The sequence below is a fragment of the Cervus canadensis genome, chromosome 2 (assembly GCF_019320065.1).
Source record: "Cervus canadensis isolate Bull #8, Minnesota chromosome 2, ASM1932006v1, whole genome shotgun sequence".
In the NCBI taxonomy this organism is placed as follows: Eukaryota; Metazoa; Chordata; class Mammalia; order Artiodactyla; family Cervidae; genus Cervus; species Cervus canadensis.
Window position 1 is genome coordinate 31,962,613 of NC_057387.1, and position 21,442 is coordinate 31,984,054.

General features: G+C 42.6%; 1 protein-coding gene and 1 long non-coding RNA gene across 2 annotated transcripts in view; one reads left to right on the top strand and one right to left on the bottom strand.

The window, feature by feature from the left end:
- Positions 1 to 318: 318 nt before the first annotated feature.
- On the bottom strand, positions 319 to 7,924 carry RBM15 (RNA binding motif protein 15). Its single transcript, XM_043460371.1, has 2 exons — positions 4,684 to 7,924; positions 319 to 681 (listed from the first exon to the last, which is right to left on the bottom strand). Exons 1-2 carry the CDS (start codon positions 7,547 to 7,549, stop codon positions 659 to 661), a joined length of 2,889 nt encoding a protein of 962 aa, XP_043316306.1. The 5' UTR covers positions 7,550 to 7,924; the 3' UTR covers positions 319 to 658.
- A 32-nt stretch (positions 7,925 to 7,956) lies between these two features.
- LOC122436562 overlaps positions 7,957 to 21,442 on the top strand; it is a 62,422-nt gene continuing 48,936 nt past the window's right edge. The window contains exon 1 of the long non-coding RNA XR_006268041.1: positions 7,957 to 8,090. This is a non-coding gene — a long non-coding RNA (uncharacterized LOC122436562). The remainder of the gene's footprint in view (positions 8,091 to 21,442) is intronic.

Below are 21,442 nucleotides of genomic sequence, written 5' to 3' on the forward strand. Positions count from 1 at the left end.
CTTCAAACCAGCAAAGCCCCCGACTTGTGCACTGTGGTGAGGCTTACGGTGCTTGCCCCGGCTTCTTGCGTGCCAGCAAACAGCACCATTTCCTCATCAAGTTGAGGACTGAGAAGCAAATGATCCCCTTCACTGCAAACAAAGGGGGTCACAGTAACACTAGTGATCCTTCAGAATTGACACACTGTGATAGTCAAAATGATGGTCTCCCTGCTTCTTGCTCAAGACATACAAGATCTGAGCAGCAGCAAGTACCCCCTCAGCTGCAAACAAAGGGGTCAAAGGTTTGCCGTCAATTCACTTCCAGGCAGAAAAACATTTTCCTCAAAAGAAACAATTTATTTAGAATAAAACAAAAGCAGCTCAACTGTGAGCGCACGTTTGAGTGACAGCTACTTTTAAGCTGTGTGAGCCATAAAAAGGGTTTTTCTTTTCCAGAAATCTTGTGTACACAGCACAAAGCAAGGTCATTTTTTTTTCCACTTAAAACACCGGCATTGGCATCACAATAGCAGATACACAACTTTAAGCTGCCATTTTAGTAAAATGCACAAATACTAAACAGATTAGCTTTCTTCCATCAAGAGGCCCATGTAAACTTCACATAAGCCACAACTTCTCTTCAAAAAGGTCCATTAGAGCTTTGAATTCCATGTCTTCATCCGTTGTTCACCAGTTTTGCTTGCGGGGGGGAAAAAAAGGTTATTCAGTACAAATGTTTACAATATTAAAAATATATATATTTCCCCTATGCCATTATAGATGAACATAACATTAACAAGACCTTAATCCACCTTGACTTCAAAAAGCACCAATAATACCCACTGGCACAAACCTTGAAATGAACTTACTGTGAACAGACAACAAGTAGAACAATAGGGTGAATTTTTTTTAAAAGACTGCAATTAAGGATTATAGGACTGAAAATATCCTTTGTACTCATGTAACTGAGTAAAACATGTCAAGAAAATTCAGAAAAAAGCAAGTTTATAATTAATATATTCTACATAACTTAAAAAAATGAAAACTATAAAAAGGTGGAGTTTAGCCAAACTTATACCCCATCTATTTTCATTCTGTAATTTATATGGAGCAATACAGACCTACTCCATTATTGTAGAAAGGGGTCAAGATACAAAACCTTTTAAAAATCCACCTTCATTTGTGTTACCAAAGACAGCAGCTATTATTTTCTTTAAAACACTCATACAATCGCTAAACGGCCAAAGAACACTGTGGGACTTTTAACTTTCCAAGTGTTTAAATCATACATACAAAACTCTTCATTAAGCAAAGACAGTTCACCGTGGTCACCTGAAATCATTTTCTCCCTTTAGGCACATCACTGTAACCAGAATGTTAACAGGGTCAGCTCCACTTCTCTTCCTGTTCTCATACCTAACTCCTATCTCCAAACCAAACTCTGTGGCAGAGACAGAAAAAAAAGGCCCAGAAATTCTCTCCAAAAACTTTTTCACAAAAAGGTCATTAAGGCCCTCTTCTCAAGAGGATTTCCTAGTTCTGTTACCACAGAGTTTTTGGTGAATGGTTCCTATATGGACCCAAACTGCAGTTTAAGCTGTACCTGCATAATGAGCAATTTCACTGTCTGAAGAAAGCATTAAAAGAAATTAAAAAGACAAGAACAACAAAAATTGTCAGTGAAAATCTGCTCATAAAATAGTTTTTAAATAAACTAAACAAGTGTTAGACTCTGAAAGCAACACACCCCTTACTTTTACTATTGTACCTCAGGTGGTCTAACTGAGCTAAGGGCCAGAACATATTACCTTCAAAATGTGACAAAAGCTTGTATCAGCCAGAAGACGGATGTTTTAAGACGTAATCCTTAAAGGGAAAACTCTTACTCACTCTCGGGTGAGAGTCAAAATAGACATCTGAAAGCAGGAATTTAAATTTTTTTGTGGAAAACTCTTAATAGGAATCCCAGTAACAACCAACAAAATAATAGTAAAAAAAAATTGGCTAGGAGCTGAATGATTAGTTTTTCATAAACTCTGAAATTGTGATTAAAAATCTAAATTAGCTTGATGGTTTTTTTTTCACCAGTAATACTTAATGAGTCATTTAATGATATACTTAAGAAATTCCATTCATTTGAACTTGAGTTCCAGAAAAATCAATTAAACAAATACATTTTTTTTAAAAATAAAAGCAAAAGAAACTGGCTGTCACAAAGAACATCCAATGTTGAGATTACAAATTCTGGCTAGTGAGAATTAGAACCAGACTGTTTTAGACAAATGCTTTCATTTCACTCTTAAGTTTAGGTAGATAGTTAACCAATATTATAAACCTGAACAGAATGAGCAACACAAGTAAGAGATTCATCTGAATGATGGCACTCTGTAGGTAAGCACCAAACTAAACATAATTTTGTTATAATACATACATTTAGAAATGGTATCAAGCCATTGTTTCCAAAAACACTGAAGCGCAAATTGCCCAGATCTAACAAAAGCCACGATGTCAGATAAAGATTCAAACATGGAGCAAAACCCACAGTACTCTACTCTTCGATAAGCTGGCATATCAACTTAAAAAAAAGAAAGCCACACACACTTTGGGTTAGAGTAAAATCAGATATCAAGGACTTCACTCTCTAGAAGAGTAAAATCATTTGTCCAGCCATCTTATCAAAAGGTATTCAAAAGTTAATGGTTAGTGAGGCTATTTAAACTGGAAAAAATGTATCTAGCCACAAATTGTACTTTGACCCCATTTATGCATAGACTGCACACTGACATAAGTTTCTGAACAGGTGTCTATTCCATATTAGCGTGTCAAGCAGTTTTTTAAAAGCAAAAGGACCAAAAGTGTTAATTGTAGGACTTCAGGTATTTTCCCTACAGGCACACCAAGGACCTCTGTGCTCATAGCCTATTACCTTCCTTCTCTCAAAATGGCTAGTTTTTCCAGTTTAAAAACAAAAAAACACAAAAGTCTCCAAACTTACAAAGAAAACTTATAAATGCATAGTGAAAACTAAAAAGGATGACACAGCAGTGATGAGGCTTTCATGCTAACATGCATTAGACACCTGTCATAACGGACAATTAAAAATTACATGACGTTTCCTTGGGTTATTATTGGTGCTATTTCAAAACTATCAGCTTTGATAACAGAAAGAAAACAGTTGAGTTCTGCCAGGCTTTCAGTAAGTCACTTACATAGCACAGAAACATGACCATGATCCAAAGGTCCTCAAGTTTCTAATCATAATTAAATATCAAGGGCTTTAGCTGAAGTCCTCAACATTTAAATCACAAGGGAAAATACACTTACAAATGACCTGAGAAACTAGGGGTTGGGGGTGGAGGAGGAAAATAAAAAAGACAAGGAATCCATGAATTATTGTTAAGCAGCAAAAGCTCTTATTAAGAACCAGAAATTGATAATCTTCAGTTTTGGAAAAAACTGTGGAGGTGGGCTAAATTATTTTATATTAATTCCAGGTGTCTGAGAAAATAAACCACTAAAAAACAGTTTTCCTAAACTGGTATTTCAATTCTCTTGTGGCTGGACACCAGTGAAAATATAAACACAAAATTTCAAAGATACTCAAAATACTTTCAATAATGTGAAGTCACTGCTGTTTAAATATGAAAATAAAAATCCAGCAAAATTTTTAGAGTATGTCAAAAGTATTTCACAATGACTTAAAAAAATTCTGCAATCCAGATATGGGTAATTAATGCCCACTGAAACAAAAGGATGACTTCTGAGCCTGCAGACAACTCTTCTTTCTATTACTGAAGTCAGAAATTTGGGTGAATACAAAAATAAAAACTCACCTCTGATGAAAAACACAAGTTTTGCAATTTGCACAATTAGAACTGTACCTGCTATACCCCTCTGAAAGTCAGTGAAAACACCACCACACACCAATAACTGACCAAAGAATTCTGACTTTAAAAGCACCTACTCACTTCCTGCATACTAGTGTAAGCAAAAGACAACGTGGTTTGTAACACACTCCTCTATTTTTACTGAACAGTTTCAGCTACAAACCAAAAGTGCATATATGGGATACAGAACTCAAAAACTAATGGTAAAAACATGTATGTTAAAGCAAGCTCTTGGGAACACACCACGTATTTTAAGAAAAATACTCAAACACCTGATTAAAGTAGTTGCAACGTTTTATGTATGCTTTACCAGCTTATACTCCTGAGATCCCTGCTCAAATTTCAGCCACACAAATAACATTTCTGGTACAGGAATTATTTACCTACATACCAATCAAAGTCATTTTTAGGTGTGTATTATCTCTTTACAGCTAGTGGGCTCTTTGTTTTTCAAATTCTAACTTTTCAAATTTCTGGTTTTGTAACTTTGAGGATTTCTTTAAGTTCAAGATTAAAAAAGAAAAAAAATCCGCAGAAAAAGAGGAAAACAGTTACACGTAAGAGTGGAAACTCCTAATTAAAGTAAATCCACTTGCCTACTACCTTTAGGGGAGTCCTTTCCCTTAAAATAATAGCTAAACTCTCCTGACTTCTATTTTAAAGAGGTTTATAAAAATATAAAAAAGAAAAAACCTACAACTAAACAACTAATGAAAAAGAAAATTTCATCCGATGCTGTATCCCATTACACATCACAAAACAGGAACCATGTCAAAGTACTAAATACAAGTTACACATGGACTTTAAGACGCACCACGGACAATGATCATGACCAGGTAATCTTCTTCAGATTTGGCCAGTGCCTTGGCAGGGGAATCCAGGAACTGCTGGGAGAACTCACAGGGTGGAAAGGCATGAAGGACTCCGGTGTTTTCCTTGTCTTTGTTGCCCCCCACAGGGAGGCTGATCACCCCAGCGGCCTGCTTTTGCTTTAAGTAGGACACGAGGTTCCTAAGTGGCCTCTGAGTAGAGGTGGCAGTGTCTGATGTGGCTGAGGAAGAAGAGGACCTGCTATCAGAACTTCCAGGCACAGCCAGAAGAATAGCATAACCATTGGGCCCTGCCACTTTGATGCGTCGCGTTACTTCATCCAACTTGGGCTGGTCCAAACGAAGACGCTGAGTGATCTTGAGCTGGGCCACTTTGCCTCCAGTTGAGCCCTCCACAAGAAGACTACTAGCCACCTGAAGGTCACCCTGCAACAGATGCATGTTGGAAGGAAAGTTGCTGTTCTTCAACAGAAGCATGCCCTGCCAAGCCAAACAGAGTTTGGGAGATGCTGCTGCTGCAGGGGCGGTCCCCCCATCCTGTTTCTGGGAAGGGGACTTCAGCTTCGATGAAGCAGTGCTGGTGCTGGATGCACTCCCATCAGGCCGATCTTCTTTTTTCAGAGGGCTTTTACCCTCCGTGGAAGCAGTTGTCCGGTGCTTCTTATCCCGTTCAGCTGATGCAGAGTTTTTACGGTCTCGCTTGTCACCCTGGCTCTTCTCCAAACTACCTCGTCGGTCTCTAATTGGAGAGGGCCTTTCCAAGAGAAGACGGGAAGATCGATCGTTGTCGCTGTTGTAGCGATCCCGGCTACTGCCCAATTCTGGACTGCGGTCAGGAGAAGGCGCGCAATGACGTTTCCGTGGACGGTCACTCTCTGGGGACCTATCCAGATGCCGACCCCCACTCTCCTCAGGCAGCCTTCGCTTCCTAGGTTGGTCTCTGCTGCTGGGCAGATCTCGATCACCTCTGTCCCGGTCCAAGGACCAGCCATCCCGCCTGCGATCCAGGCTATCCAGTGGCTCATAAGCAGGCACAGCAGTAGCTGCAGTCCGAGTGCTGCGTTCACGGACTGGGGGTGGGGGCGGAACCCAATCAGAGTCAGGATAAAGGTCCCTATCACGATCTCTGTACAGTAAGGGTGGTGTCCTATCCCGAGCACCCCTCAAAGGGTCGGGTGCCCGGTGTCCAAAAGTATCTGTCACCAGTTCATAATGAGTTAACGGCAGAGGCTGCAGATATTGCTGCTGGTAACGATGTTCTGTATCTGCAAAGTCTACTCTAAGGCGACGATCTGGGCCACCAAGTGGGAAGCCCCTCATATGGGTCCAAGCAGCATGAGCTGCATCCAGGCTTTCGTACTGGATATATGCCCAACTATCACCTTTGCGGTAGTCAATGGTGCGTATGGTGCCAAATCGGTCAAACTCCCGTGCCAGGGCAGCAAGAGGCACCCAAGGACCCAGGCCACCTACCCAAAGGCGGGTGGTGGGTGTAGCTTTGCCATAGCCAATTTTGATAGGATTCCGAATTATAATTTTGCCAGACATCGCTAGTTTGGCCCGGTGAGACATATCTAGGTTTTCAAATTTGAGAAAGCCATAGGTACTGGTCTGGCCCCGAGAAGGCCTCTTGATGTCTACCTCTGTGATGACTCCGAAACGGTCAAAGGCCCTTCTTAGATCACTCTCTGTCACAGTGATGTCTAGGTTGCCCAAGAAAAGCGTCCGGTTAGCTCGCTGATCATCCTCGGGTGAGATCTCATCTACTTCTCTGAAAGGAGCAGCACCTGCTCCAGTTCCCACCCTTGGCTCAAGACTGTAGGCTGGGCGCACTCTCTCATAGAACGAGTAGTCTCGCTCTCTCTCCAGGTCTCGGGGCAGTGGTGGCGGAGGTGGAGGGGGCAGGCGGCCAAGGGCCAACTGCTGCAACCGGTAGTCTCTGTATCCCAAGGCTGCGCCACCAGGGGAAAGTGATCTCTGGCCTCCACCACCTCCTCCAGGGGGGTGCCGGTGACCACCTACAGAGGACCCGACCACACTCGCTGAAGGAGGATAGGAATCTTTGTCTAAAGGGGAGCGGCTGCGGCGCCGGCTCACATACACAGCTTCTATCTTCAGAGGCCGGTCATAGAGCACTAGGCGGCCTCTGGCATGCTTGGCCGCCCGCGCGTCCTCTGGCCGCCGGAAGTTCACAAAGGCTACTCGCTCATCCCCGCTGCCAGAACCCGAGAGATGACTGATTTTGACACTTACATCACCGAAGCGTTTAAACTCGTGAAACAATCCGTCCTCCACTGCTTCGTCACTCAGCTGGGACCCCAACTCGCTTATCTTCAGTGTCTTGTATTCCCCGCCATCTCCGCCGCCAGGAGCTGAAGAGGCGGCTCCAGAGGAACGTGACTCCCCGCCTCCACCCCGGGAGCTGCTGCGCGACTCGCCCCCGCCCGAGGAATTTTTGGTGCTTGGGGAGCTGTAACTATGCAAGCGGCTACTGGAGCTGCCCCCTCCGGTGTCGTACTCGCGGCTACCACCTCGGCTGCTAGACTTGTCCAGATGAAGGCTGCGCCGCGACCCGCCACCGCCGTCGGTCTTTCCGCTGCTGCTCCCATTGCTGCCACCAGATCCCCCTAACTTCTTGCTCCGCTCCCCGCGGGAAGTCGAATCCTCACCACCACGGGAGCGTTTCGGCTTGACCGGAGAGCGCTCTTTTCCCTTCATGGTAGCGGGTCGTCGGAGATCTTCTCCGCGGAACTGACTAACCCGCCGCCCCGCGCTCGTTTCACACAGCGGAACCGCACGCCGCCATCTTGGACTCTGCCGCGGCAGAGGGTCCCGCCCCGCAGTCTTCATTGGTCAATTAGCTCCACACTTCTACAGTCTCATTGGGAAAACTATTTGTCTGTCTTTACATCTCCCCGCGCTCCGGGAAGGCGCCCGCCCAACCACTGTTATTGGGTTCCCAACGCCCGAGTCAGAGTACCTCATTGGTTATATTCGTTGTCCATCTTAACGGTTCCTCGCGCCAGACTGTAGCTCCGCCCCTCGCACTCGACGGTCACCTGACCCAAAGTCTTGAGGCGTTGATTGGACAAAAAGTCTGCCCTCTAACGGTACTTCTTGCGGGGCGAAAGCAGTGATCCCGCCTCCTCATAACTTTCATTGGTTTATGACCCCGTCCTTTAACCTACTATTTGGGAAGTCAGGCCATATGTTCTAGCTTTTTTTTTTTTTTTGAGAGGCCGGCTCACAGCGATCTCGCGAGAGAAAGAAAGCTCCCTCTTTCGACGCCTTTCTTCCAACTCCTCCGGCGGCTGAAAGAAGTTTAAATCTGATTGGATGTTGACGATGAAGTTGATAGGCCGAAATAACTGTCCATCACTCGCTTAAAGAGGTAGGCTCTTACAATGAGGAGGCTGCCTGAAGGTGAAAGAGTAGAATACGTGCTTGCTGTGCGACGTCACCTAGACGTCGCGAAATGGTGACCATGAAACAGTTCCGCCTCCCCGCGCTTTCGGCGTTTTCATTTCCAACATTTGTTCGCTCCCACGGCGTACTTGGTTGGGGTTTGGCCCTCGGACCTCAGAACGGCTAGAAAGGCTCCCTGCTTCCTACCTGTGTGGGACAAGAGACTGGGCTTCTGTCTCTTCCCTCCCACTGTTGGGCCCACGAATCCCTCAGGAAACCGTCCCAAGGCGCCCAGCGGACACCATCTTAGCCCCGTTGGCCTTTGCGTGAACGGCCTTTAAAAGCCCCACCTACCGTACGCAAGAAAGCGCTCTAGGGCCCGTGGCGCGGGCGGGGCCAGGTTCACAGTTCGCGAAGCACTGGGTCACACTAACGCCCGGGGGGCGGGGCGGGGCGTAAGCCGAGCGCAAGGCTCTTGGGGGTCCGGCCGCGGTGGAGCCGGCGCTGCTCGGTGCGTTTCTTTCCCGCCCGAGTGTCCCTGGGTAACCTAGGAGACACTGAAGCTTCCAGTTTCGACTCCTAAAGGCGGGGTGGGGACTCGGGCCACGGCGGACGAGTCTGGGCTTCCTGATTTATGTTGCAAATTCACGTGGATTTGGGGGTTTGTCGTCCGATAACATAGCTGCATTTGCTTTTTATATGTTAATAACCTTCCCTGGTAAATAATCGAGTGAAATGAATGTACTTTGCTTCCTGCTGATGTGTCGCATTTTTTCCTGTGGCTTCTTATATGTCCCCCCACCTTCAGTTAGTTTATGCTAGAACCGGGTAGAACAGCCACCTTGCTATCTAAGTCCATCTCTTTTGACTCTTAAAATCATTGCTGCTGCTGCTAAGTCGCTTCAGTCGTGTCCGACTCTGTGCGACCCCATAGACGGCAGCCCACCAGGGTCCCCCGTCCGTGGGATTCTCCAGGCAAGAACACTGGAGTGGGTTGCCATTTCCTTCTCCAATTAAAATCATTAGACGCTTTAAAACCCAAATTGCTTTCTATAGACCTTCGTTGTGTCAGACAGTAAAGCATTTGTGCGGGGTGCCAGTGATACCGAGTTGAGAACAGGTACAGTTTCTATCCGGTAAAGGGAAGTACTGCTGAGTTCATTACAGGGCTTATGCATTCCTCGCCATGTCCTCTGGGCGGAAGAAAGGGGATTCTTGTATTGATCCTCTGTTCAACTGCATCTCTCAAGATTATATTTGTAGGAGACAATGTGAGATGTTTTTAAACATGACATCTTTTGAGGTAACTAGGTCCCCAAAACTGAAACCTAAACCTTGAAACTTTTAGAGACTGAAAACTGTTTAGCCCTGCCTTTTTAAGTAATTTTGAAGAAGTTGAAGATGTGAGCCTTTTATCTGGAGTAGACCATAAAAGCTTGAATGAAGCCAAATATGCAAAAGCATTTCTATGATATTATAATGTGTGGACATAGTCATTGTATTAAAATTGTTAAATAACTTCATAAGGCATAGTATGGTGTGTGTAATATGCTACCATTTGTAGCCTTAAAAAATGATATGCCTGTTTATGTGTTTGTACATTTTATGTATATATATATATATATTCATAGAAACAATTGAGACTACTTAGAAGGTTACTGAGATCATGCTGAGGAGAGGGGAGTTGAGGGTCTGGGTGTGAGGACTCAAATTTTCATTATATAACTTTCAGTTCAGTTAAGTCGCTCAGTCGTGTCCGACTCTTTGCAACCCCATGAACCGCATCACGCCAGGCCTCCCTGTCCATCACCAACTCCCGGAGTCCACCCAAACCCATGTCCATCGAGTCGGTGATGCCATCCAACCATCTCATCCTCTGTCGTCCCCTTCTCCTCCTGCCCTCGATCTTTCCCGGCATCAGGGTCTTTTCAAATGAGTCAGCTCTTCGCATCAGGTGGCCAAAGTATATATATATAGTTTTATGTGTTATTAATACTTGTTTTACCATGTGCATGATATTGCTATTTGTGTTTTTCAAAATAGCAATTATTTTTATCTTTTCTTAAACTTTTAATGGAAAAACTAAAAAATGTACAAAAGTACAATGCTTTAAAGAACTGCCTTGTACCCAACATTTCAGCCATTTTCAGATCATGTCAATCTTGTTTCATCTACACTGTCCTCTTATTCTTCCCCCTCTTCATTATTTTGTTCCAAGCTTATTGGCCCCGAAAATGGAATCAACCATTTCTCCAAGTAATTCTGGTTCCTTTAGTGGGAAATGATACTTAAAAATCTCGATATAGGGAATTTTTTTTAAAAAAACATTATTCAAAAGAAAAAAGACTTTACATAGGGGATTTTCATCTGTCTTAAAGTTATATTAATAGAACACAGCACAAAATTGAAGTTAAGCCATTATCTGATTAAGCATTATCTGTTATAGCTAACCTAGAAAAGATTGAAGGCAGGAGGGGAAGGGGAGCACAGGATGAGATAGTTGGAGGGCATCATTGACTCAATGGACATGAGTTTGAGCAAAATCCCGGAGTTGGTGAAGGACAGGGAAGCCTGGTGTCCTGCAGTCCATGGGGTCGCATGTGGGACACGACTGAGCAACTGAGGGAACAAAAACAGCAATAGCTAACCTAAATAAATCAGTCCCCAGGGTGACTGTTTTTGGCCTAAATTGACCTGCTTAGGTGACTCACTGATTAAAAAAAAAAAAGTAAAAATAATGACCAAATAAGTATAGTATCTCAAATCTCCTCATAGGGACTGAAGGAGCACAAGAATTGAGGGAGAGAATTCAGAGAATGATACTGCCGAGTATGACAGTGCCTGAGGCTCTGCGGGGCTTAGTGGCTTGCTATTTGAAACACCAAGGAACTTGATGGACGCTATTGCCCACATGTGGCTGTGGTAGGAAGGCTTATCTAGGGGTGGGGGAAGGGGGGTGCCAGAGAGGAGGTGATAGCCTGTCTGATAGAAAGAGGACTGGTACATTTATTGGATAGGTATGAAAAGGCCTATCCTTGGAGAAGGAAATGGCAACCCACTCCAGTATTCTTGCCTGGAGAATCCCAAGGACAGAGGAGCCTGGTGGGCTATAGTCCACAGGGTCGCAGAGTCGGACACGACTGAGTGAATTGAATATATATATATATGAAAAGGCCTGGATTCCATTATCAATAACAGGGCCAAAATACTGCCTCTGTGTGTGTGTGTGTGTGTGTGTGTGTATGACAGAACTGAATAATGACATGATATGTTGATCCAAGCTGTAGTTAAAATAAGTGATTTATTTTGTTTTCATTTCCTTTGTGTTCTTTAAAGTATGAAGTGGCTTAGTGAGTTTATATCAGCCTGTGTTCACACATGTGCTTTTGAGAGGGCTGAGAGAGGATAAAAGTGACCCATGGTTTAGAGGGGCAAGACTTTGAACACTTTTTCTATTGTTGGTGATGGAGTTGTTGAGGTCCAGTCCAGGCTTTCATCTGGTCTCCTTGTGGTCTATGGCCAGATTTGTGAGGATAACTGACCTGGGTGAGGAGGATCTTTCAGCGGTCATGAAAACAGAGTTAAGCTACCAACAGATTCCCTGAGCGTCATAGCAGCAGGATGATCTCTCCTTTTAGTGCCTTGTCAAAAACCAAAAAACAGTGTTGAAGAAAAGCTGCCATTGCCCGTTGTGGCTTCAGTGTTGACCCCTTGGAGCTGTACCACTCAAAGCCCCTAAGGATGCACCCAACAGGGGAGTGGTTGCAACTAGCTGTCTAAATAAAGTGCTTTCTCCATCTCCTTTAGAATCAGTTTTAGATTAAAAAGGAAAAGCAAAAATTAAAGTTACATTCATGGGAGAAAGCTGTGCAATTAAAAGGTATCAGTATGTTTTCTATCAAATGTGTTTTTCCCATCCTCTTCCTTCCTAGGTTTTATTGTTTGTGTATCCTTAATACACACAGAGACAATTATGACTGCAATATGAAATTTATCTTGGGAGCTGAGAGCCCTTTGATTTCCTGGCAGATGCAAAGAGGCCTGAAGCTAGAAATTTGTTTAAAAATTTCGCACTCACAGTCATGAATTAAATTTTTCTGTTTCATTTTCTTTCATAAAATGAGTGGCCTGACAGTAAAATTTGTTCTGTCTACTCTGCAGAAAAAGTGTGTGTTTTACCCATAGACATATATGAAATCCCTAAAATAGCAAATAATCATTTAGGACACAGTTTGCACTATAAAGTCACTTGTTTGTGGTTTGTATGGTTTTTTAAAAACAGCTTTATTAAGGTATAATTTACATACCATAAAGTTCACCCATTTAAAGCATACAATTCAATGGGTTTTAGTATACTTAAGCTATGCATGTGGTTCACCCTTTAACACTATTACAGAAAGACTCTGCTATAATTTCTTCTACATGACTAAGCCCTAATATAATTATCTCTTTCATTTATTTAGACATTTTGTAGGGCAATGGCTAAGAGCATGAACTTTGGAACCAGCCAGCCTGGATTAAATGTCAGCTCTGCTGTAGGTCTCAAAAGAATTACTATTAATTTCTCTGGGCCTTTATTTTCTCATCTATAAGATAAGAATAATCATAAAACCTTTTTACCAGGAGGAGTAAATGGGTTAAAACAAACAGTTTGACCCTCAGTATCCACGAGTTCTGTGTCCTTGGATTCAACCAACTCATCTGACTATAAAGAGCTTAGAAGAGTGCCTGGCACACAGTAAGCATGCATTGCTGTTAACAAGCATATTTTCTCTCTGAACTTTAGTATATAGAATTGGATTTATCATAATCCTCAGTTCCTGAGACATAATCATTAATGGTCCACTCATGGTCTTTAAACTTTTAAGTTACTTATCAAAACATAGTACATACCCATGAACCTATCACTCAATCCAAGAAATAGAAAGTTACCAGTATTTTATGTCTACCTAAATGTTCCTCCCTTATCCATTGCCTACCCTCATAGATAGCTACTATCCTGAATATGGTATTTAGCTATCCCTTGTTTTGAGAACTTAAAATTTTTAAGGAATTTTAAAGTCCCTATCATGAAGTATGGGGAAAATATATATATAAGTGGATTTTTAAAAATTCCTTAATGTATGTGTATGTGTGTGCAGTCATGCACATGCACACATACCACCTTAAAAGTATATTATTTTAGTTTCTCTTGTTTGTAACTTTATACCAATTTGTATCTGTAATCTTCCTGAGGCTTGCATTTTTCATTCATAATGTTACTATGACTCTTCCATGTTATTAGGAAACTTTCAAGGAATGGATTATTTTCTTCTATTTTGATGCCCTGCAATCCTTATGCTACCACAGGATGTATCATATTAATAATATGGCTTTTCAAATTCCAGCCATCAAATAAGCATTGCAGGCACCCAGCAGGGCAGATGATGGGAGGAACAACTGCATGTCCTCCTAAGACACCACCTGGAAGTAGCTCACTAAAATTCTGCTTCTATCTCATTTGCCAAAACATAGACCTCTGGCCACACTTAGAAAAGAAGGCTGGGAAGTATACTCTGTATATACTTTAGCCCAGATAAGAATCAGGGGTCTTATTTCTAAGGAGAAAGAGGGAGAACAGGCACTGGGGCCACCAACAGTCTCCTCCACAACCATGTACTGGGTGAGTTACATGACACAATGCATGGAAAGCTCAAGGTACTTAGCAAACTTCAGTGAAAGCTGTCATTTCATGATTTCACTTATATTATCCAATTTGATCCTCATAGTAATCATATGAGCTAGGGCAAATGTGATTATCTTAATTGCAGGCTGGGAGACTAAGGTTCAAGAGGCTAATTGCAGTTGCTGGTAATGGTGGTAGTTTTTGTTTATTTCATTTTAAAGAAAGAGTCCAAGGGAAAGGAACCATAGGCCAATTCTGGAGTCCTGGCTTCTCTGGACAAAATCTACCTTTCATAAAAATCTTGTAATTCTATGTTCTCTGATTTTCTGAACCTGGCATGTAAATCTTCAAGGTGTGGGATGGGCCTTAAGTCCACTAAGTCCCCACTGTGGGACACTTTGCACTGAATCCCGTATGAACCAGGTTGTTGGAAATGAAATGGCTCTCCAGCAGGTTGAAGCCTGAACAAACAAATCAGATTACATAATTCACAAGTAGATAATAAAAATCAAAGCCAGACTTTACTGAGCACATACTACATACCAGGTACTCTGCTAAAACTTTTCTCCCATTGGCTTGCTTCACCCTCACAACAACCCAAGGAGATAGGCAGGCTTATAATCCTCCCTTTTATTTTAATGCCTTTTTTAAACAAATTTTGGTAGCAAGTGGACTTATTGCAATGGCTTCTCTTGCTGTGGAGCACAGGCTCTAGAGCACAGGCTCAGTAGCTGTGGCCCACGAGTTTAGTTTAGTTTAGACCCCACAGCATGTGGGATCTTCCTGCACCAGGGGTTAGGCCCATGTCCTCTGCGTTGGCAGGTGGCTTTTCAACCACTGGGCCACCAGGGAAGTGCCCCCCACCCGCACCCCCAACTTCTTTATCAGGTAAAGAAAACTGAGGCTTAGAGATCCCATTTATTTTACAAATATTTAAGAAGAATAATATGTGTAGGTTTGGTTTTTTTCCCCAAGTCTGTGAAAGCATTTGATTTGAAGTCATTCTTACATATTGGGGTGACACTACAGATTGCCCCCCATATCTGTTCTCCCTTTCTGTGTTATGAACAGATAAAATACTCTGACAGGGAACGTTTTATAACAAGAAAATTATAACAAATGATATAAACAATTCTTTAAGTCACTAACATAGAATATATATAGTAACTGTGTTAGTATCTGCCTACTTGAAGAATGGTACTTTAATCTCAGTAGTTTATAACAACTGGAAGAAAGTATTTAATTTGATTGTAGGCAGTTTAGAGGTGAAAATTAGCTGTCTTGCAATGGAGATGGGAATTCACAGATTCTCAGTGATTGGACAAAACTTCTAAAGTCAAAGGAGATAAAAGCTTTATTAGCTGCTCCTTATTGAGTATTAGGCAAAATCCTCTTGCTGCTCCTATGTCAGGTGGAGATTCCAATTTAAAGAGCTCTGGATGGTATATCCTGTGTGTCTTCCTACATATTTCATGTCAAATTCCATCCACCTATAAACACTGGTGAGGTTATAAAGTTGATAGAGTGTCAGTGCTTCTGTCACCAACTGTGTTTCAATTGGACAAAAAGCTGTAGATTCTACATTTCCTGGTGTGTTTAGTACATAAATTTTCTCACAGAAATGCAATAAAGTTCTGAGATCTCATGAGGCATCTCTTTGAGCCCACTATTAGCAAGAAACCAGCTTTGGGGAAACCCAGCCCCTCGACACAGCTGTAAATAACCTAGTGGAAACAAAAGAAGACTTCTACAAGTGTTTGCATATGTTTGTCCATGACCATGGACAGTATTTCCATGACATTTTAAAAATTATGAGCTCCTTTAACTAATCAGTCTTTTTCAAAGTATGGTCTATGTACCCAGCATAGGGAAAGTACAGAGAGAAATTGTATGACATGAACCCTACCAAGAATTTGCTTGGATGAGAACAAAAATCAGGTACATTTAAAATTTGTCACTGAATTATTAAAATGAAAAAAAATTTAAGTCAAGTATAGAAGTTTAGTGGTAAGAGAATTCAGTGTGGGCTGGGGTAGTCAGGGGAGATATGTATGTAGAATTCCAGACTATAAAGAATGCACAGGGTAGAATTCTAAGTCCAAGCAATGTTTCATAAGGGTTCTGACCCTAAATTTCCTTACTGTGTAACTCTAAACAATCTTTCCAGAATAAATATGATAGTTTCCATTGTTCTGCAGATAAAGATAAGAATTCTTAATATGCCCTACAAGGCCCTAAATGGTTTGGCCCTTTCTACCATTCTTGCCTCATCTTGCTCTCCATTTCCCACTGGCCTTCTTTCTGTCCCACACACTCATTGAACTCACTCCCTTCCCAGGGCGTAAGCTCTTTTCTACCCTCATCACCGTGAACTCCTACTCATACTTCAGGGATCATTTCCAGGTTACCTCCCCAGGGCAGCCTTACCTGATCAAACTGAAGTCCCCTATTATAGGCTCTCATTTGCCATGTGATGTGCCTCTCCTTCATTGCACCTGTCACAATTGCAATTTTACATTTGTTGTAATTATTTGATTTACAATTTAGTGCATTTGATTTATGTCTTTTTCTCCCCCCAAGTTTTCATAAGGACAATACTGTGTGTGTCTGGTTACTTACCATTTTATCCACAGTTGTTAGCACACCATCAGGCACATAATTGACACAGTTTTTGTTTGATGAATGAATGAATGAACATAATCTGTATCAGTATTTCCCAATATCCCATAAAATGGTCCCGAGATAAAAAGTCAAATGAGTTTAGAAAACACTTTATGCTGTATAGTCCAAGCCTCCACCCCTGCCCCCATGTATCTTTGCATATAAAACACTCTGGCAAGAAAGGAAAAAAATAAAAAGACTGTAGCAAATTCTACAGTAAAGAAGGCTTCATCTTAATTTGACCACAGAATGTAAACCAGAGTTCCCTAGGACGAACTCAAGGGAGTTCAAGGGAGATAACCTAGCTGCCCGTGCTGATGTTTTTGGTTCAGCAGATGGTAAGAAGTGTTTTGTTTCCTGAGAGGAATTTCCCAGTAGTTAAACTGCTCTGGGAATCCAGGCATATGTAGGATTTAGAATTTGAAAAATGAAGCTACAAGTACAAATGAGCTCTATGAATACAATCTGCTCCATTAGCTGAAGGATGGACTCTCCTCAGCTCAGTTTGTAGTAGAATAAATATGTGATCAAAGAATGAATGGAGAGAGAAAATAACTGTGATGATAACCCTTCAGCTAGTGAGTGGCCCCATCTTAGGAAAGACAACTATAGTTAAACAAGTTCAAGTGTGAGTGAAAGCTTTTTAAGCTATGATGGTTAATGTAAGGGCATTTTAACTAGGTAGTTAGTGAAGACAGTGGCATAGTAAACTTCAGGCTTCACAGGAACTTACCCAGTCACAGGATTTAAAGAGGCAACACTAACACTCTGAAGGCAAGTAAATACTGATCTTTGCTTCTTGGTTTTGTGATAAACATTTTGTCAATTGTTATTTTTTTTCTAGGATTTACTTCCTTTTTTGTCAAATCCAATGTTTTATTTTTCCCGTCAGTGTTCATCCTCCTTGATCTTTTGATATCTTTTTGACTGTGTTCAAGAAACCCTTCCTGAAATTCTTCCTGCCCTTGTTTCTGTGACCTGCACTTACAATTCAGTAGCATTTCAACCAATATTTATTGATCACCTGTGATGTGCCAGACACTGGACTATCATCATTCATTTATGAACTCATTCATCAACATTCATTGAGTTCCTACTGGATATCAGGCACTGTGCCAGTGACTGAGATACAAAGATGAACAAGATACAATCCTGGATCTGAGAAGCTTCACAGCCTAGGAAAGTAGACAACTAACACATCATGGCAGGAGACTATGATACAAGTACAGACTCAGGGGCTGTGGCCCTCAGAGAAAGAATCAATTGCTTTTCTCTCGGAGGGAGGGATACGTTGCATAGCACAGGCTGAGTCGTCAATAAATATACATTAAAAGAACAAAAAGCCTTCCAGGCAGAGAGACTAGCATGATTAGGGTATCTTCAGGGAACCCAGCCTGGGACAGAGGACCAACTTCTCTGGAAGCATGGAAGGGGATGGGGATGTTGATCTGAAAGAAATGTTTTTTCCTACTGTTGCTATTTAATTTATAAGTTTTATGCACATGCATATTTAAAAGCACATTACATAAATTTTTAATTTACAGATTTTTAATATATTTTATATCAAGAAGAATACAATTATTATTTTCACAATACAAATGACAGAAATTAAAGCTCAAACTATAAAAACTAGTATATAAATAAAGAATACAGAGGTTCTACAGCAAAGCCATTGTCTTCTTGAGGGTAGTGGTGATGAGATATTTAACAAAAGTGGGAGCAGAATATTGGGCTGAAAGGACTGTATCCTGTAGGTGAGGGTTTGTCAAATGGTGTCAGAATCAAAATCACCTGGGAGATCTCCTTTTATAAAGCAAATTTCCAGGTTCCACCTGTATTAGTCAAGGTTCTCCAGAGAAACAGATCCAGGAGGATGTAAAGATAGATATAAATACAGATAGATACAGCTATGTCCCATGACCTGCAGGTGGCAAGCTGGGGACCCAGAAGAGCTGACAGTATAAATTTCAGTTTGAATCCAAATGTCTGAGAACTGGGAGAGTCAATGGTGTAAGTTCTAGTCCAAAAGCCAACAGGCTTTCAAGACCCAAGAAGAGAATTTTTCAGTTTTGATTCCAAAGGCAGGAAAAGACCATCTCCTTAGTGAAAGTTGCTCAGTTGTATCCGATTCTTTGTAACCCCATGGGCTGTAGCCCATCAGGCTCCTCTGTCCATGGAATTCTCCAGGCAAGAATACTGGAGTGGGTTGCCATGCCCTTCTCCAGGGATCTTCCCAACCCAGGGATCGAACCTAGTTCTCCCTCATTACAGGCAGATTCTTTACCATCTGAGCCACCAGGGAATCCCATAGTCCCAGTTCAATCAGGCAGCAGGAATTGCTTTTTACACAGTATTTTTATTCTGTTCAGATCTTGGATTGTATGAGGCTGACCCCCATTGAGGGGCCAATAAAGTTGATTGACTTTATTCAGTCTGTCAATTCAAATGTGAATCTCATCCAGAAACACCCTCACAGACACATCCAGAATACATTTGACCAAATGTCTGTCACCCCCATGGTCATTACCGTTGATCACCCTACCACTTTATAGTGCATGCTGAAATTTGAGGACCTTTGCAGGCCATTCGGAACAGTGGAAAGTTTTTAAGAAGAGAGGCAATTTGATCAGATTATCTGGGAACCGCTTAAGAAGGAACCTGGCAGTTCTATGGAAGGTGAGTGATTGTGGGATAGGGAAGGTGAGGCAGGACGCAGTGTCATGGAACAGATCGGGAGCTTATTATACAGGACACAATGGTGAGGTCCTGCTCTCGCCTGTGCTAGTGACCCCTGTTCCATTGCTATGTAACAAATTAACCCACTGCTTGGGCTTCTCTTGTGGCTTAGCTGGTAATGAATCCACCTACAATTCAGGAGACCTGGGTTTGATCCCTGGGTTGGGAGGATCCCCTGGAGAAGGGAACAGCTCTACCCACTCCAGTATTCTGGCCTGGAGAATTCCATGGACTGTATAGTCCATGGGGTTGCAAAGTGTCAGACATGCCTGAGTGACTTTCACTTCACTTAGCAGCTAAAAAGAGTCTTGGATCAAGAATTTGAGAAGGGCTCCACTGGACAGTTCAAGCTTGAGATGTCCCATGTTGTTGCAGTCAGATATTGAATGGGGCTTTAGTCATCTCATCTGGGCTGGATGTCCAAGATGAGTCATTCGCTTGGTTGGCGGTTGACATTGGCTGTCATCTGCTACACACGGCCTCCTTGGCAGTGTAGTCTCGGGTAGTCAGACTTTTCACAAGGCATCTGGCTTCATTTCAAGACAACCAGGCAGAAGCTGTAGGGCCTTTTCTGACCAGCAGAACTTCCACTCTATGAATCAAAGCTTCCACTAGCCTGCTCAGGTTCAAGGACAAGGGAATTACACTCCACTTTTCAATGGGGCCAGTAGCCAGGTCACAAAGTAGAACAGCCTGTGCAATGGGAGATATTGTTCTGACATCTTTGAAAGATACAGACTTACATAGCTCCCAAATCAAGATTTCCAATCCTGACCTCTTATTTACTCTCTTGTTTTAGATACACAATTGCCCACAAGACATCTCACTGGGAAGTCTTGTTGTCAACTCAAACTCAAGTTAAGACAGAATTTATGACAACAGTCCTTCACCCCATAGTCTTATTTCAGTAATGCTTAAAACTTAAAAAAAAAAAAAAAAAAGACCAACTCTTTTGTCTCTGACTTTTCTCTCTCTTTTTAAAATAAATCAATTATTTATTTATCTATGGCTGTGCTGGGTCTTCATTGCTGCGTGTGGACTTTCTCTAGCTGTGGTGAGCAGGGGCTGCTGTCTAGAAGCTTCTAAGTCCACAGTACATGGGCTTCTCATTGTGGTGGCGTCTCTTGCTGCAAAGCACAGGCTCTAGGGTACATGGGCTTCAGTGGTTGTGGTGCTTAGTTGTCCCACAGCATATGGGATCTTCCTGGACCAGGGATGGAACCTGTGTTCCCTGCATTGTCAGGCAGTTCTTAACCACTGGACCACCAGGGAGGTCCCAACTTTTCTTTCTCTGAAAAATAATCTGCTACCAAATCCTGAATTTTCTTCTTATTCTTCATTACTGATTCTAGGATTCTCCTCATTGCCTGCCATCCTTTGGTCCAGCCAGCTCCTGTTCACCCCTTGGTCCCCTAGCTGATCTTCACGCCTCCACCCTCTCCCTTGCTGTCACCCATTTTACATGCTGTAGGCTGGCTAGTCTTCCCCAAAGCACACTTCCCATTTTCCTGATCAACATTCTGGAGTGGGCTCCTAATGGAAGTCCATTTACCAAACTTTCTGATAGTGGGTTCCTGGAAAAGAGTTTAGCATGCAGGGTGTTTCTTAAATAGTGACTTTGAGATCGACACCCACGGAAGGAAAGAGGAATAACTTGGATTGGGAGGAAGAAAAAGTGGACTTGCAATCAGACCCAACCACAACTCCAGCTGACCCCACGGGGAGTGCTGGAGCTAGAAAGTTCCACTAATTTGTGGCCTTCAAAGTTGTCCCACAATGAACTGAGCTGGCAGGGTCTTTTATATTTCTGCATTGTTCAGTCATGGCCACTGTGGAAAGGATTGTCACCTTGGGTAAGGCAGCTCTCTGCAGGTGAAGAAAACCTGAAGTGGCTGACAGCTCCAGGTGTCCATTCCCAGGGGCGGGGGCAGCAGAGTCCCCCACATTCTCCACATTCACTGGTGCCCTTGTCCCTTCAATCACACAATTCACCACAGCTCACTTTTTCCTTGGTGCTCCCAGGCTCAATTTGAAGTCCCTCTTTCATTCAATCTTCAACAAGCTCCATTCCATATCACTCTCTCCACTTTGGCTTTCATGCTGATTATTTCCTGTAGGTTATTTTGCCTCATTCCACCCGCATTGGGCATCCCTAGTGGCTCAGCAGTAAAGAATCTGCCTGCAATGCAAGAGATGCAGGTTAGATTCCTGGGTCGGAAAGATCCCCTGGAGGAGGGCATGGCAACCAACTCCAGTATTCTTTCCTGAAAAATCCC